The sequence below is a fragment of the Lycium ferocissimum genome, chromosome 6, assembly GCF_029784015.1.
Source record: "Lycium ferocissimum isolate CSIRO_LF1 chromosome 6, AGI_CSIRO_Lferr_CH_V1, whole genome shotgun sequence".
NCBI classification, from domain to species: Eukaryota; Viridiplantae; Streptophyta; class Magnoliopsida; order Solanales; family Solanaceae; genus Lycium; species Lycium ferocissimum.
Window position 1 is genome coordinate 60798098 of NC_081347.1, and position 13479 is coordinate 60811576.

The 13479-nt window shown below is 33.7% G+C and overlaps 2 protein-coding genes and 1 pseudogene across 2 annotated transcripts; all 3 read right to left on the minus strand.

Annotated features, from left to right (window-relative positions):
• Nucleotides 1-2002: 2002 nt before the first annotated feature.
• LOC132061468 (putative pentatricopeptide repeat-containing protein At5g08310, mitochondrial) lies at nucleotides 2003-2848 on the minus strand. Its single transcript, XM_059454282.1, has one exon. It carries the CDS (start codon nucleotides 2846-2848, stop codon nucleotides 2003-2005), a length of 846 nt encoding a protein of 281 aa, XP_059310265.1.
• LOC132059934 (putative pentatricopeptide repeat-containing protein At5g08310, mitochondrial) lies at nucleotides 2849-3409 on the minus strand. Its single transcript, XM_059452777.1, has one exon. The coding sequence runs from the start codon at nucleotides 3407-3409 to the stop codon at nucleotides 2849-2851; it is 561 nt and encodes a 186-aa protein (XP_059308760.1).
• A 7122-nt stretch (nucleotides 3410-10531) lies between these two features.
• Nucleotides 10532-10943, minus strand: LOC132060865 (thioredoxin-like protein YLS8; annotated as a pseudogene).
• Between the last annotated feature and the right edge of the window lie 2536 nt (nucleotides 10944-13479).

Consider the following 13479-nt stretch of genomic DNA (forward strand, 5'->3'; position numbering starts at 1 on the left):
AAGGGCGGGGGCGAGTGCAACCCCCGGGATAATTTTTGGGAATTTTTCCCTTTTCCCCAAAAAGGTTGCCAAAAAGGGGTGGGTTTGTAAAGTGAAGCTTAAGGCAAATGGTGATATTGAGAGGTTGTTGATTAGAGACGAGGTTACAATCGAAAAGAGGACTTGACTATGCGGCAGAAGGACATTTAGTCCACGTAGTCAAGATAACTTGTCGAGGCCCCATTTTGTCCTTAGCCGTTCAACATAACTGGCCCACTCATCAATTAGATGTATATAATGCTTTTCTCCAAGGGGACTTACATGATGAAGTCTACATGGATGTTCCTCAGGGTTTAACAAGTCAGAGGGAGTTTGGTAAGGTTGTTTGCAGACTTGTTAAATCCCTTCATGGGTTGAAACAAGCTAGGAGGCAATCGAATCTTAAACTATCAGAAGCATTGGTTCAATCTGGTTTTCTACAAAGTAGCTTAGATCATTCTCTGTTCATAAGGAAGCAAGGCAATGATACTACAGTGATTTTGATTTATGTAGATGATATGCTAGTTACAGGCAGCAGTTTACAGCTTATTGAGGAAACTAAAGCATCACTCCATCTAGGCTTCAAGATCAAAGACCTTGGTGCATTGAAATTTTTCCTTGGGATGGAATTTAGTAGATCATCAAAGGGGATTTTAGTGAATCAGAGAAAATATGCCTTAGAAATTATATCAGAATTGGGACTAAGCTCAGCCAAACCAGCTTGGACACCATTGGAGCATAATGTGAAACTAACCACTCAACAGCTGGACTCTATACACAAAATAAAGATGGTGAACATGTGACACACAACACAGATGATGAAGCCTTCGAAGACAAGGGACAGTATCAGAAGTTAATTGGAAAGATGCTATACTGACCTTAACCAGACCTGACATTACTTACTCAGTGCATACTCTTAGCCAATTTACATAACCTAAGAAATCACACTGTAATGAAATGCATCAAAAGAGAACCAGTTTTGGGAATTTTCTTTGACTTGAGTTCAGTGTCAAATACATTAACTGTGTTCTGTGATGTAGACTGGGCCTCTTGTCCCAACACCTTCCACTGGGGACTCCTTTGACAGGAATGTCTCATAAATTAGAGCTAGGAAAAGCAGGCTTAGCCGAACCCTACACTGCCAGTCCCTGGCTTCTTTGCATGAAGAACCTAACTCATCTGAAGTTCAGAAAAATGAACCATTTAACCTATTAACCGGTGTATGCTAAGTAGTGGCAATAAGATTATGAACTTTCTGAAATTGGAACCAGAACTTGAACTGGAAAACAAGTGGACACACCCGCAAGGAAACCCATCTCAAAACCAGGAAGTCAGTCTCAGGTTTACTTGTCAAACATGGAGATTCTTTAGTTTCCTGGAAGTCCAAAAAGCAAAATGTGGGAGTCCAGCAAAAGCAGAGTATCGGAGCATGGCAAATGCAATGTCTGGAGTAGTGTGGTTAACAGCTTTGTTAAAGGAACTGGGAAGTGCAGTGGATCAACCAGTTATGGTGTACAATGACAGTAAAGCTGTATTGCAAATTGCAGCAAATCCGGTCTTCCATGAGAGGACTAAACATATCGAAATTGATTCCCATTTCATTAGGTAGAAGAAGGGATGATTGCAACCAAGCATGTCAGTTCAAGGAATCAGTTAGTAGACATAATGACTAAAGGCTTGCCAAGAACACAGCATGAGTTTCTAGTTAGCAAGCTTGGAGTGTTAAATATCTTTACACCCTCCAGCTTGAGGAGGAGTAATAAAATAGGAGTTACATAAGAGAAGTAGCTTAGGGGTAAAATAGTAATTTTACACTGTTAGTTACATTAGTCGGTTAGTTTGTTATTTTGACAGCTGTAGACTAGGATGATAAACATCAGCACTTACTCATTGTATACGAGTAATTCTCATTTCTCTGTTGAATGAATCTCTTTCTTTCTTCTTCCATGTAAACCTTCAGTACTGCTTCAGTGGTGATTTAGGGTTAGAGATTCACCGAATAACCAACTACATCAGGGAGAAATCCTTCTTGAACCATGTCAGCAAGAAAGTTAGAAGCTTTGGCTGCTCGCCCATCTTTGCAAAGTTTCTTCATGAATAGTGTGTAATATTTTATCCAAGGTTGATGACCATGCACACTCATCTCCCTCACCATAGCAAGGGTGCCTTTATCATCCCCTTGCTCACATAAACATCCAAAAATTGAGTTGTATGTGTAATGTGTTGGCTGAAATTCTGATTGTTTCACCTCATTCAAAAGCTCAAAACATTCATCAAATCTACCGGACCTGCTCAAAGAATCAATTAAATTATTGTAAAGTAGCACACTGCATTTACAACTAATACGGTCCATATCTCTAAACAATCCGAGAGCCGTTTCCAACCTATCCGCCCAACACAAACCATCAACAACTAATTTGAAAGAAACGGTATCAGGACAAGCAAGTTCCTTCATGAAAAAAAGACTGCCCTCATTAAAATCACCAGCAGATTCAAGACCCGTTGATGCACAAAGTAGATGGTATGCCTTATCAGTTGAACCATTGTTATCTAGTCCTTTCAGCATAGAAATATATAAAATCAGCCTAGCTTTCAGATCAAGACTCTCGTACCTATCCTCAACTATTCGAATCATATCTCTTTCATCACGCACGCAAGATATAAGGTCATATATAAGTATTTTAATATTAGGACAGATTCCCGAATCATTCATATCCTCGTACAGCTGCATAGCTTTCTCTATCTCCTTATTCTTACACAACTCTTCTAGTAGCACGCCATAAACAGAAATGTCCAGCACAAAACCCATTTTCCTCATTTTATCCAACATTTACAACGCTTTATGTATTCTACCTTCCCTCACAAAATCGTGAATCAAAACAAAACATGTCTTCTCATTTAACCTAATGTTAAGATCTTCTATCCTCTCAGCCAACTCAAATGCCTTATCTACCTTACCCCACTTGCTAAAAGAAACCAACAAGATCGACAAAACATGTGCATCGACTAATCCCTTTTCGTGCATCTCATTAAAAACAACCAACGCGTTTTCAAAATTCCCGGCATTGCAATGACACTGCAAAAACGGCGTAAAAGCATACTTATCGAGCTCCCAACCATAGCTACACATCTCCTTTAATCTCAACTCAATGAAACAACAATCACCAACCTTAGATATAGCATCTAACAAGCAATTATATGTAAAACTATTCGGAACACAAAGACCCGATTTTTTCATATGATCAAACAACTCGTTAGCTTCCTTAACCAACTTTAAATTACTAAAGAAACCTAAAGCACGTGGAGTAAAATAACACTGAAATTTAACTACATCATTAACCAAAACTCGCATTGAGTCAATTTGTCGAGCACCTGAAAAACACTCAACCATTAAGTTAAAAGTATGACAATTATGACTATACCCTTTTTTATTTGAAGCCCAATTAAAGAACAAATGGGCTATGCTCCAACTTTTAAGCTTTCTAATAACAATTTCAACAATTAAAGGTGTAATCTTTGAACCTCATTCATCAAGTTCTTGATTTTTTGATCTATTAAGTGGTTTAGTGAATATGTGTATAAGTTTATCAATGATTCTTGATTCTTCTAGAGAGATTGGTGGAAGGGAATTTATGTGTCTTTGGAAAGTGGGTGTTGATGAAAATGGAGAAAAAAATGTGTTTTTGGAAAGTGGGTGTTGAAAAAAATGGATAAAGATTGTATTTTTGGCAAGTTCTTGAAGAAAATGGAGAAAGATTGTGTTTTTGGGAAGTGGGTGTTGAAGAAAATGGATAAAGATTGTATTTTTGGCAAGTTCTTGAAGAAAATGGAGAAAGATTGTGTTTTTGAGCAGTGGGTGTTGAAGAAAATAGATAAAGATTGTGTTTTTTTGTAGAAGGGGTTTGAATTAGAGTGTTGTTTTGAGTGCATATGTTGAGGAGTAGTTTGAATGAATTGAAGAAAATGAAATGGGATCTTTTGATTCTATACAGAGCAGCCATTGAATGTTTTTTTGCGGAAGGGTGGCGCCTGTTTAGGTGTGTTGTTTAAATTCCTACAAACAAGAAACTGAAATTGGTGTTGGTTTGGTAGTGAGTTGAACAAGAAAATAACAAAAATGCCCCCTTATGTTTATGGTGGGTTCAAAGTAGTCCTTTAAATATGCTTTCTGTAGTTTTGGACCTTTCAAATGCTATTTAACGAACTTTGTATATTAGATTAAACGAGTACTATGAAAAAAGATTTAGCTAGAACTCATATTTGAAGGTAGAATTTTTATAGTTTCTGCTATTTTTGATCTCTTTCTAAAGTCTGATATAGTTTTTTAGGTGCAATAGGTGTGTAATGGGAGTATTACTCCATTGTTTATAAATTCCTACAAACAAGAAAGTGAAATTGGTCAGCTGGTTTGGTCGTGAATTGAACAAGAAAATAACAGAAATGGCCCCTTATGTTTGGGGTAGGTTCAAATTAGTACCTTATATATGGTTTGAGCAGTTTTGGTCCTTAAAGTTTGCCTCCATCAAATATATATTTAACGAACTTTGACTGTTAAATTAGACGCGTACTATGAAAAAAAAGAAGATTTAGCGGGAATTCATATTTGAAGGTAGAGTTTTTGTAGTTTCCGCTATTTTGTTTCTTTCTAAAGTCCGGTACAGTTGTTTAGGTGCAAATTCTGTTATTTATGATTTGTTTTTTTGGTGCCTAATACAATATAAAAAAAAGTGTTTCGGTTTCTAAAATGGGATAAAACTTTCATAGTATTTTCTATTAAATATTTTTTTCATAGTTTCCATCAAATTTAATAGACGGAGTTTGTTAAATATTTTATGCAGATCAAAAGTGCTTGCTTTTACAAATTTATGAGGGAGGATAATTTATGTGTTTTTGGAAAGTGGGTGTTGAAGAAAATGGAGAACGAATGTGTTTTTGAAGAGTGGGTGTTGAAGAAAATGGAGAAAGATTGAGGAGTTGTTTGAGTGAATTGGAGAAAATCAAATGGGATCTTTTTTGTGAAGTGTGGTGAGCATTTAGGTGTGTCGTGAGACTACGGTAGTATTATTACTCCATTGTTTAAATTCCTAAGAAAGAAGGAAGTGTGATTGATAAAATTGTTGAGCTTTTTAGTCTCAGAGGTTTTGTTATGAAATTGAGTACCGGTTTCTTTTTCTTTATTTCTTCTCTCTTGGAAGTAAAATCAACAAATTCTTTTTCTATAGTTTAAAAAATTTGTAAAAAAAGTAACACAAGAAATCTGTGACTAGGACGGAATTGAAATATCATTTTAATTGCATAAATGCATATAGGATGCAGGAAGTGATGCGTGGTGTCTCAAAAGTGGCCGGTCTTAAATTTTTTGTTCCTGCTTAGCAAAATCTTTAAAAAATGATCTTAGCTTGAAAAAATTCGTTGGGAAGAATTTATATTGTCCATCAGTCATAACCTCTAGCTTTTGCCTCTAAAGAAGAGAACATAGTCGGTTAAGCGGTCATTATATTGAAATATCACAAAAAAACTTCATGCTTTACATGAAAAGCTAAAACTTATGCCTTACGAGCAACAAAAGCTTCCATTTGTTGCCTATAGACAAAAGTTCTAACTTCTTCTTATAAGGCATAACTTGTGGTTAATTAAGCAGGTTCATTAAACTAATTTATGTCCACAACTTATGCTTGATGAACAACAAAACCTTTGCCTAGCAATTTTTTTGAAGCGGAGTATTTTTAAAGAAAATTGTTAAGTGACCCCAAAAAATCAACACCCTCGCCCCCGCCCCTCTCCCCTTCCCCCTTATGGAGCCCATTTTTCTACCTTTTGCAGATTTATAACTACTAAAAAGAATTCTTAAAAGAATGTTGAGCGAAACGTTATAAGGTTGATCATTCTCAATGAAGAATTTGATTGGCTAGGTCATGCTGACTCCATACAAATGAAATAGTGATTAAACTTCCTCAATGCTAACAGTAAAATCATTTTCTAAAGTCTCCAATTAATCATAGGTATTAACGTTTCAGGAAAACTACCGCCTTGATCAGCCCCATATAAGCCTGTCAACAGGTTTGGGTTTACCGGTTCAAACTGGAATCGGAACCGGTGGAACCGGTTTACCAATTCCGGTTAACCGTTTAATACATACCGGTCCGGTTTCAATTTTTTGGGATCGGAAGCGGACCGGTTAAACTGGTCAAAATTAAATTATTATTATTATTATTATTATTTTTAAAATGTTGCCGTTGGGTATATGGGCTAGACCGTTGGCCAACGGTCCATTTGCAAAAATGGTCGTTGGCAAACGGTTCCAAACTCCCCTTTTGGCCCCCCAACCCCTCCAAACTTTTTTTTTTTTTTTAACACTTTTACCCATCCCCACCCCTATATAAATCCCTCTCCATTTCCATTTTAATCCACACCAATTCACTCCTCTTTCTCTCAATTATAGTTACTTTGCAACAATTAGCCACTTTAAATTTCTCTCAATTAAATATTATAAAGTTTTATTCTAGTTTCAATTATTAATTTTACAATTATAATATTTTTGGTGGAGTTGGTGATTTTGCAACAATCTGAAGTAGCTTTGGTGGATTTGCAATTCTAGCCGCTTTCACTTTGTTGGAAATTAGTCCGGTAATTTGGTACCTTCGTTCCAACTCTATCTTTATTTTTTGCTATTTAATTTACGCAATTTAATTCTAGCAATTTAATTTGTTACAATTTATTTTCTTGTGATTTAAATTAATTCTATTTAATAATGGTGAAGAGATTTAGACGTGGTGCCGGTAGTAGTGAAATTTTTTTAGCGGATTCAATGTCTACTATTATGAGATTTTTTAACATTTATAGAAAAACACTTTGTACTGCTTTAGATAATGCTTCTAATAATACAAAGGCGATTGGTCTTTTAAAAAGGGAATTAAACCCTCCGCTAAAATATATTTTTCATGTGAGATGTAGTTGTCACATTTTAAACATGATTGTTAAAGATGGTCTTGAGTGTTTTGAAGATTCTATTCAAAAAGTTAGAAATGCGGTTGCGTTTCTTTTTTGTAATGCTAATAGAGCAAAACTGAGAGATTTTAAGAATTCTTGTGTGGAAAATAGCCTTAGACCTAGTAAAATTCAAGTAGAAGTTGACACTAGGTGGAACTACACTTACATTATGTTACAACAAGCATATGATTATAGGATTCCCATACAACAAGTTCACAACCATTTTAATACGAATAGTGATGGTTGGTTAAATATTACCGATTGGGAAAATGTTAAGGAATGTGTTGAACTCTTACAAAATTTTTATAATGCAATTCTTGCTTTTTCTGGACAATTCTATCCCATGGTAACCGAAATTTTAGCCTACTTAGCGGAAATAGCTAGAGTTTTACAAGGCTATAAAAATAAATCCGGTTATCAAGCGGCTATTTTTAATATGACAACAAAATTTAAGAAGTATTTTTTTTCATCCCAACTTTATTTATATTGGGTTCTCTTTTAAATCCTTGTTTAAAAATGTCTTATACTAGAGCATTGGTTAATCAAATTTATACCTTTTTAGAAATTGAAAAGGATGTTGAACCATCTTTAATTGACGCCGAGCTCGCGATTGATGCTGAGTCTAGAAATTTTTTTAGTCATTATTCTAATTTGGAAGAAATTGCTACACCCATTGCTTCACGCCTTACTACTTCTCAAAGTAGCAAAAAGGGCTTGTCGCATTTAAAAGTTTTACATTCACATCCAACTCCTTCTCATAATGCAAACTTTGATGAATATCACTTTTATTTGATGCAGCCAAATGTGGATATCAACCAACTAGATGATTTGGACGTCTTAGCATGGTGGAAGAAATACAAGGCGAGTCATCCGATACTTTCAAGAATGGCTCGAGATATCCTTACGGTTCAAATATCAACCGTGGCTTCGGAGAGTGCATTTAGCCGAGGAAGACAACAAATTGGAGATCACAGACACTCATTATCCCGATTTAGCTTGCAAGTACTGGTGTGCATTCGCGATTGGATTAGATCGGAGCGATGCAACCAAAACTTAAAAGCGGTGGAAGGCGAAGAGGAAGAGATTGAAGATTTAATAGCAAGTGGAGCGGACCAAATGGAAGATTTTGAAGATATCTCCATGACCGAATATGATATGGCGGATATTAACCAAATGATTGACAATTTTTTATTTTATTATTCTACTATTTCTTTGCAACTCATATATTATTTGCAAGTTAAAAAAAACTACAGCTTGCAAATAAATGTCATCCATGAATGAATAAAATATATGACTCATTGAGCTTTCTTCTATTTACTTGTGTTCATATTTTTACTTATATTAAGTTAGGAATATACCTAAAATATACTAAGAATATACTTATAATATACATCTACCTAAATTAAAAATTAGAAAGTTATATACTTGAAAAATAACTAAAATATACTAAGAATATACTTATAATATAAATATACTTAATTTATAAAATAGGAATTTATAAACTTAGGAAAAACTTAAGTTATAAATAACTTAAGTTATAATACATATAACTTAAACATATATATATAAGTATATTTTTAGTATATTTTAGGTATATGTAAATATATAAACTTTACTTATAAACTTATATAACATATGTAAATATATATATATACTTATAACTTAAACATATATATATATATATATATATATATAGTATATTTTTAGTATATTTTAGGTATATGTAGTATAACTTAAGCATATAACTTAATGTGTGTATATATATATATATATATGTTGTTAGTCGGTAAATATATAAACTTTACTTATAAACTTATATAACATATGTATATGTATATATATATATATATATATATATATATATATATATATATATATACTAGTTATGTGAAGCCCGTGCTAAGCCCGGGCCCAAACTCAAGATATAAAAGTAGATATTTTAACTAAAGAAATATAATTTGTGTTAGTACAAGTGTACAACAACAACAACAACAACCACCATATACCCATTGTAGTCCCACAAGTGGGTAGTTATATGAAAGCAAAATTTTCATTCCACTCCTTTAATATTTTAACTTCCATTTTGATGAAATTATTTAATTCAAATCAAATTTGGAACCAAATTTGACATTATAACTTATGTATCCTAATTTTAAGTTATTTAGTTCTAAATAAATAATCTATACATAGTTAATGAACTTTTAAGACAAATACATAATTTAACTTGTGCGACGGATGGAGTTGCTCCTCTCTTAATCGGGGGATTAGGGGTTCGAGCATGGATATGGAAAAAAATCTTTGGAGGAAGCGCTCCCCCGAATAGGCGCGATGCAGTGCGAATTATCTGGATTAATTGGGCTCAAATGCGGATATCGAGCACCAATCAGAAAATCAAAGAACGTGAAAAATGAGGTAGGAGGTTTGATAGCTTTTGAAAAGTAGACTTTAAAAACAAAAACAAAAAAAATTGACTTAAATAAATAAGATTAGGACCTAAAAGTAATTAATTAAAAAGTTTTAAAAAAATTTGAAAATTATTGTGAGGACTACAAAAGTCCCCAGGTTCGATAGCTTTTGAAAAGTAGACTTTAAAAACAAAAAAAAAAATTGACTTAAATAAATAAGATTAGGACATAAAAGTAATTAATTAAAAAGTTTTTAAAAAATTGGGAAATTATTGTGAGGACTACAAAAGTCCTCACATTTGCTCTTATATCATATAGTAATATAGTATATTTTAGGTATATGTAGTATAACTTAAGCATATAACTTAATATATATATATACGTATATGTTGCTAGTCAGTAAATATATAAACTTTACTTATAAACTTATATAACATATGTAAATATACCTACAATATACTATAATATATATATATATATATATATATATACACACTATACAAAAATTAAAAAAAATAAGGTTTTGGACCAGAACGGTCCGGTTTCTAATTTGAAACCGGTAAACCGGAACCTGTTAAACCGAAACCGGTGGCCGGTTCCTATTTTTAGACCGGAAACCGGTCGGTTTTCTAACCGGTTACCGGTCTGGTCCAAACCGGTTGACAGGCTCAGCCCCATATAAGCTTTACCTTTTGAATTATCTATCGCGGGACTAACGCCTGGATAAAAAAACCACTAGGCTCACTTAAAATTAGTAGTAGAATCAATTCCTAAATTCTCCTAAGTGATCAGAACTAAAGTCTTGTGGGACTAACGCCTCAATAAGTGTGTGGTCATAATATTTTGTTTTTGACTTTTCTTCATGGGAACAGCACAAGACTGTTTAAGGAGCTCACAGTGGTTTGCAGTGCGTGAAATATTGGAGCCATAATGCCTGATGTGTGTGAACTAGTTGCATCATGCATGATGCTTCAGTAGGTAGATTTTGATTATGGAAGTGCTAAACAATGTCCAGATATCCATCAAAACTCAATAATTAACAGAGGAAAAAAGGTAGGCCATCATGAATCAGCTTTTTATTTTTCAACCAAGCCTCATCAACAATCTTCTCATAATCACACTTGATCAAATTATTAGAGTCCAATTAGATATTGTTCCATCAGTTCTTAAATCATACAGCTTTATCATTAAGTACATCATATTCCAGCAACCAAATACAGCATATATAGATGCTTAGTATCTGTACTTCGTAATCTTTTGGTGCAATAACTAAGCCACGACCCTTTGTCGCGCCACGTCTCAACAATGTCGATGAACTCCTGCTTATCCTTAAGCGCCCAGTTTATCTTGTTATTGTTCCCAGTACCAAGATCAATCATAATGTGCTTGTTCCTGAAGAAGAACATGACGGTGGATGCACCGTACAGCTCGTACATTGTGTTAAAATCAGGGACCTCCGTGATGTCTCTACCAGGTAATCACAGCAAAGTTCTTGATCGTCTCTGCAACTGACGCCAGCACCTCGTCCATCTGGAGTCCAGAAAAATATGCAATTAAAACCAAAACGAATGTTTACAGATTTACAGGGCAAAGATAAGACGCCTAAGAAAGCCAAACAAGCATAGAGGTGTGCCATTTCTTTACTTAAACAGGAGGTGTGCATCATTTGATACGAAAAACTATCAAGGAAGCAGGAAGATATCACCAAACTGAAAACAAATTACTGTCCTATATATTAAACAGAGTCCACGTATGCATACAATCAGTGGCTGATCTAGAGTGATACATGCTGGTTCACAGGAACCCAATAACTTTTGCTCAATCCTGTATATGTATTAGAATATTCACTAAATTAATTATAAATATTTGACTGTGAACCCAGTTATTATTGTATATTAACTTGAGGTTATTATAGAAACCCATGAACTTTAAAACCTGGATCTGCCCCTGCAGACCGCTGACATCTCAGCTTTGAGGTAAGGGTTAGCCTTACCAGGACCGAGGTCTTAAGAATCAAGTCCATGCTATTTCATGTTTTGCACCACGAAGGCGGAATGTACTTCAGGAAGATTTGTAGCCTAAACAAACCACTCACTCTTCTTTCTCTTAACGCATACTAGTGACAAAAAATACTAATATCTATAGACAAACAGTAAATGAACTCATATTTAACAAAAACACCAATGATACCAAAAACATTTAAAGCAATGATATCAGAATCCCTCTCCACGGCAGGATGATCTGGAAAATTATAGGAGTGAGATATGTGGCTCAACTTATGGTACTTTTTTTTTTTTTTTTTTTTTTTTTTTCTTAGGATGAATCATGTTGGGCCTAGTCCAACATTGTTGGAAGATGTAATGTAGGATACATGGTCAAACTAAAACATGTAACCATATTAGCAATTGCCATTTATAGTAGGACTTGTTTTCGGACACGTACATTGCATGAGTATCCCATACTAACTAGTACAAACGTTTTTAAAATAGCATAGCATGTATGCGATGAATGGTGAGCTTAGCGACTTCAATTTTGCAATTTTTATATTATCTCAAGTATTCAACTTGACAGTAATTCTATTTTTATGTGTCAACAACATATAATTTACATGTGAAATTGAGCAACATCAGCTATGGTTGCAAATGTTTCATGTCTTAAAGTTTTGGCCTTTATTTTAAGAAACTGTAGTCTCCTTTTTATAGACACATATATCAAGAAGTTGTCGAGTGAAAACAGTGATTTGTAGGAATTGTTCAGAAATTCAATCAATAGATGTGTCCCTACCTTAGGATGAATGGACTGAGGTCATTGTCAAATTCATGGTGAACAACAACACAAAAGTTGTAGTTATGTGCCATAGAGATAATCGTTGCTAAAATATTTAATAATTTATAGAAATCATAATTACATGTACATGAAGTACCCTTTGGCTGATTTAGAATTCTGAATTTGACCAAAAAAGTATTCGTCGAATTGTAAAAATATAATTACATTACGATATATAATAAAATTATATGTCAAATGTTGAAGTTTGATGTTTTAGAAATTCATGAACTAATTATAAGCACTCTGATCTATTAGATCATAAAAGTTTAGTTCCATAAGACAAAATTGACACACACAAAAAAAAGATCTAACACTATTGGAAAACTAATTAAATTTCACATGTAGCTTGATGTGACATTGAAAAGGGAAGAAATGACATACTCTTTTCTGCATGCTTCATCATCATCATTTTTATAGAGTAGCCAAAACTGTATTTTTGCACGATTTTATAGTATTAGTAAAAGGATGACTTTTATTCTCTTTCCTTAAAGTGAATACAAAATGAAGATAGTATTGCTAGCTGCCTTGTAAATTCATGTTAGTTTATAATACAAAATAAAACGGCGTTTAGCGAGGGATGATTTCCGTCGCTAAACAACATATTTTCGTAGCTAAATCAATTTAGCTAAGGATTAGCAACATTTTATGTGTATGCATTCAATCACATGCAAGGGAAGATGTTGAATTGTATGTTCACTGCAGTTTTAGTACTCCATTGATAAATTTACTCGCTCTTTGCACCATCATGTAAAACATCAATGAAGTTACGAAATAAAATCAACATATTAAAAAAAAAATCATTCGTGAATTTGTCCGAGATATACGAGACAATTTTTTATGTATATGCATTCAAATTAATTGAATAAATAATTTGAATGCATACACATAATTTGTAAACTCAAATTAATTCTTTATACCTTTCATTTTTCTTGTTTCTTTTTCCTTTCTTCCTCACACGCTAGTTTGGTGCTTTTCATAGTTACAACCAATACTGTTAGCAACTTCCTCGTTTCTCCGAAATTTTCTCTCAAATCAATGCACATACAATGTTTATTGTTGATGAAACACTTATATTTTTGTGATAATCTAGAGAATTTATTGCTAGGACCAGAAAATCATATGGTTTCAAGAAAAATCATGATTTGATTCCTGTACCTCCGAAGCTTCAAGTTTTTGCAATTGTTAGTTTCACGATCTTTCTCTATTTTCCCTGCATAAGGAAGACACAACTGCAAATAAT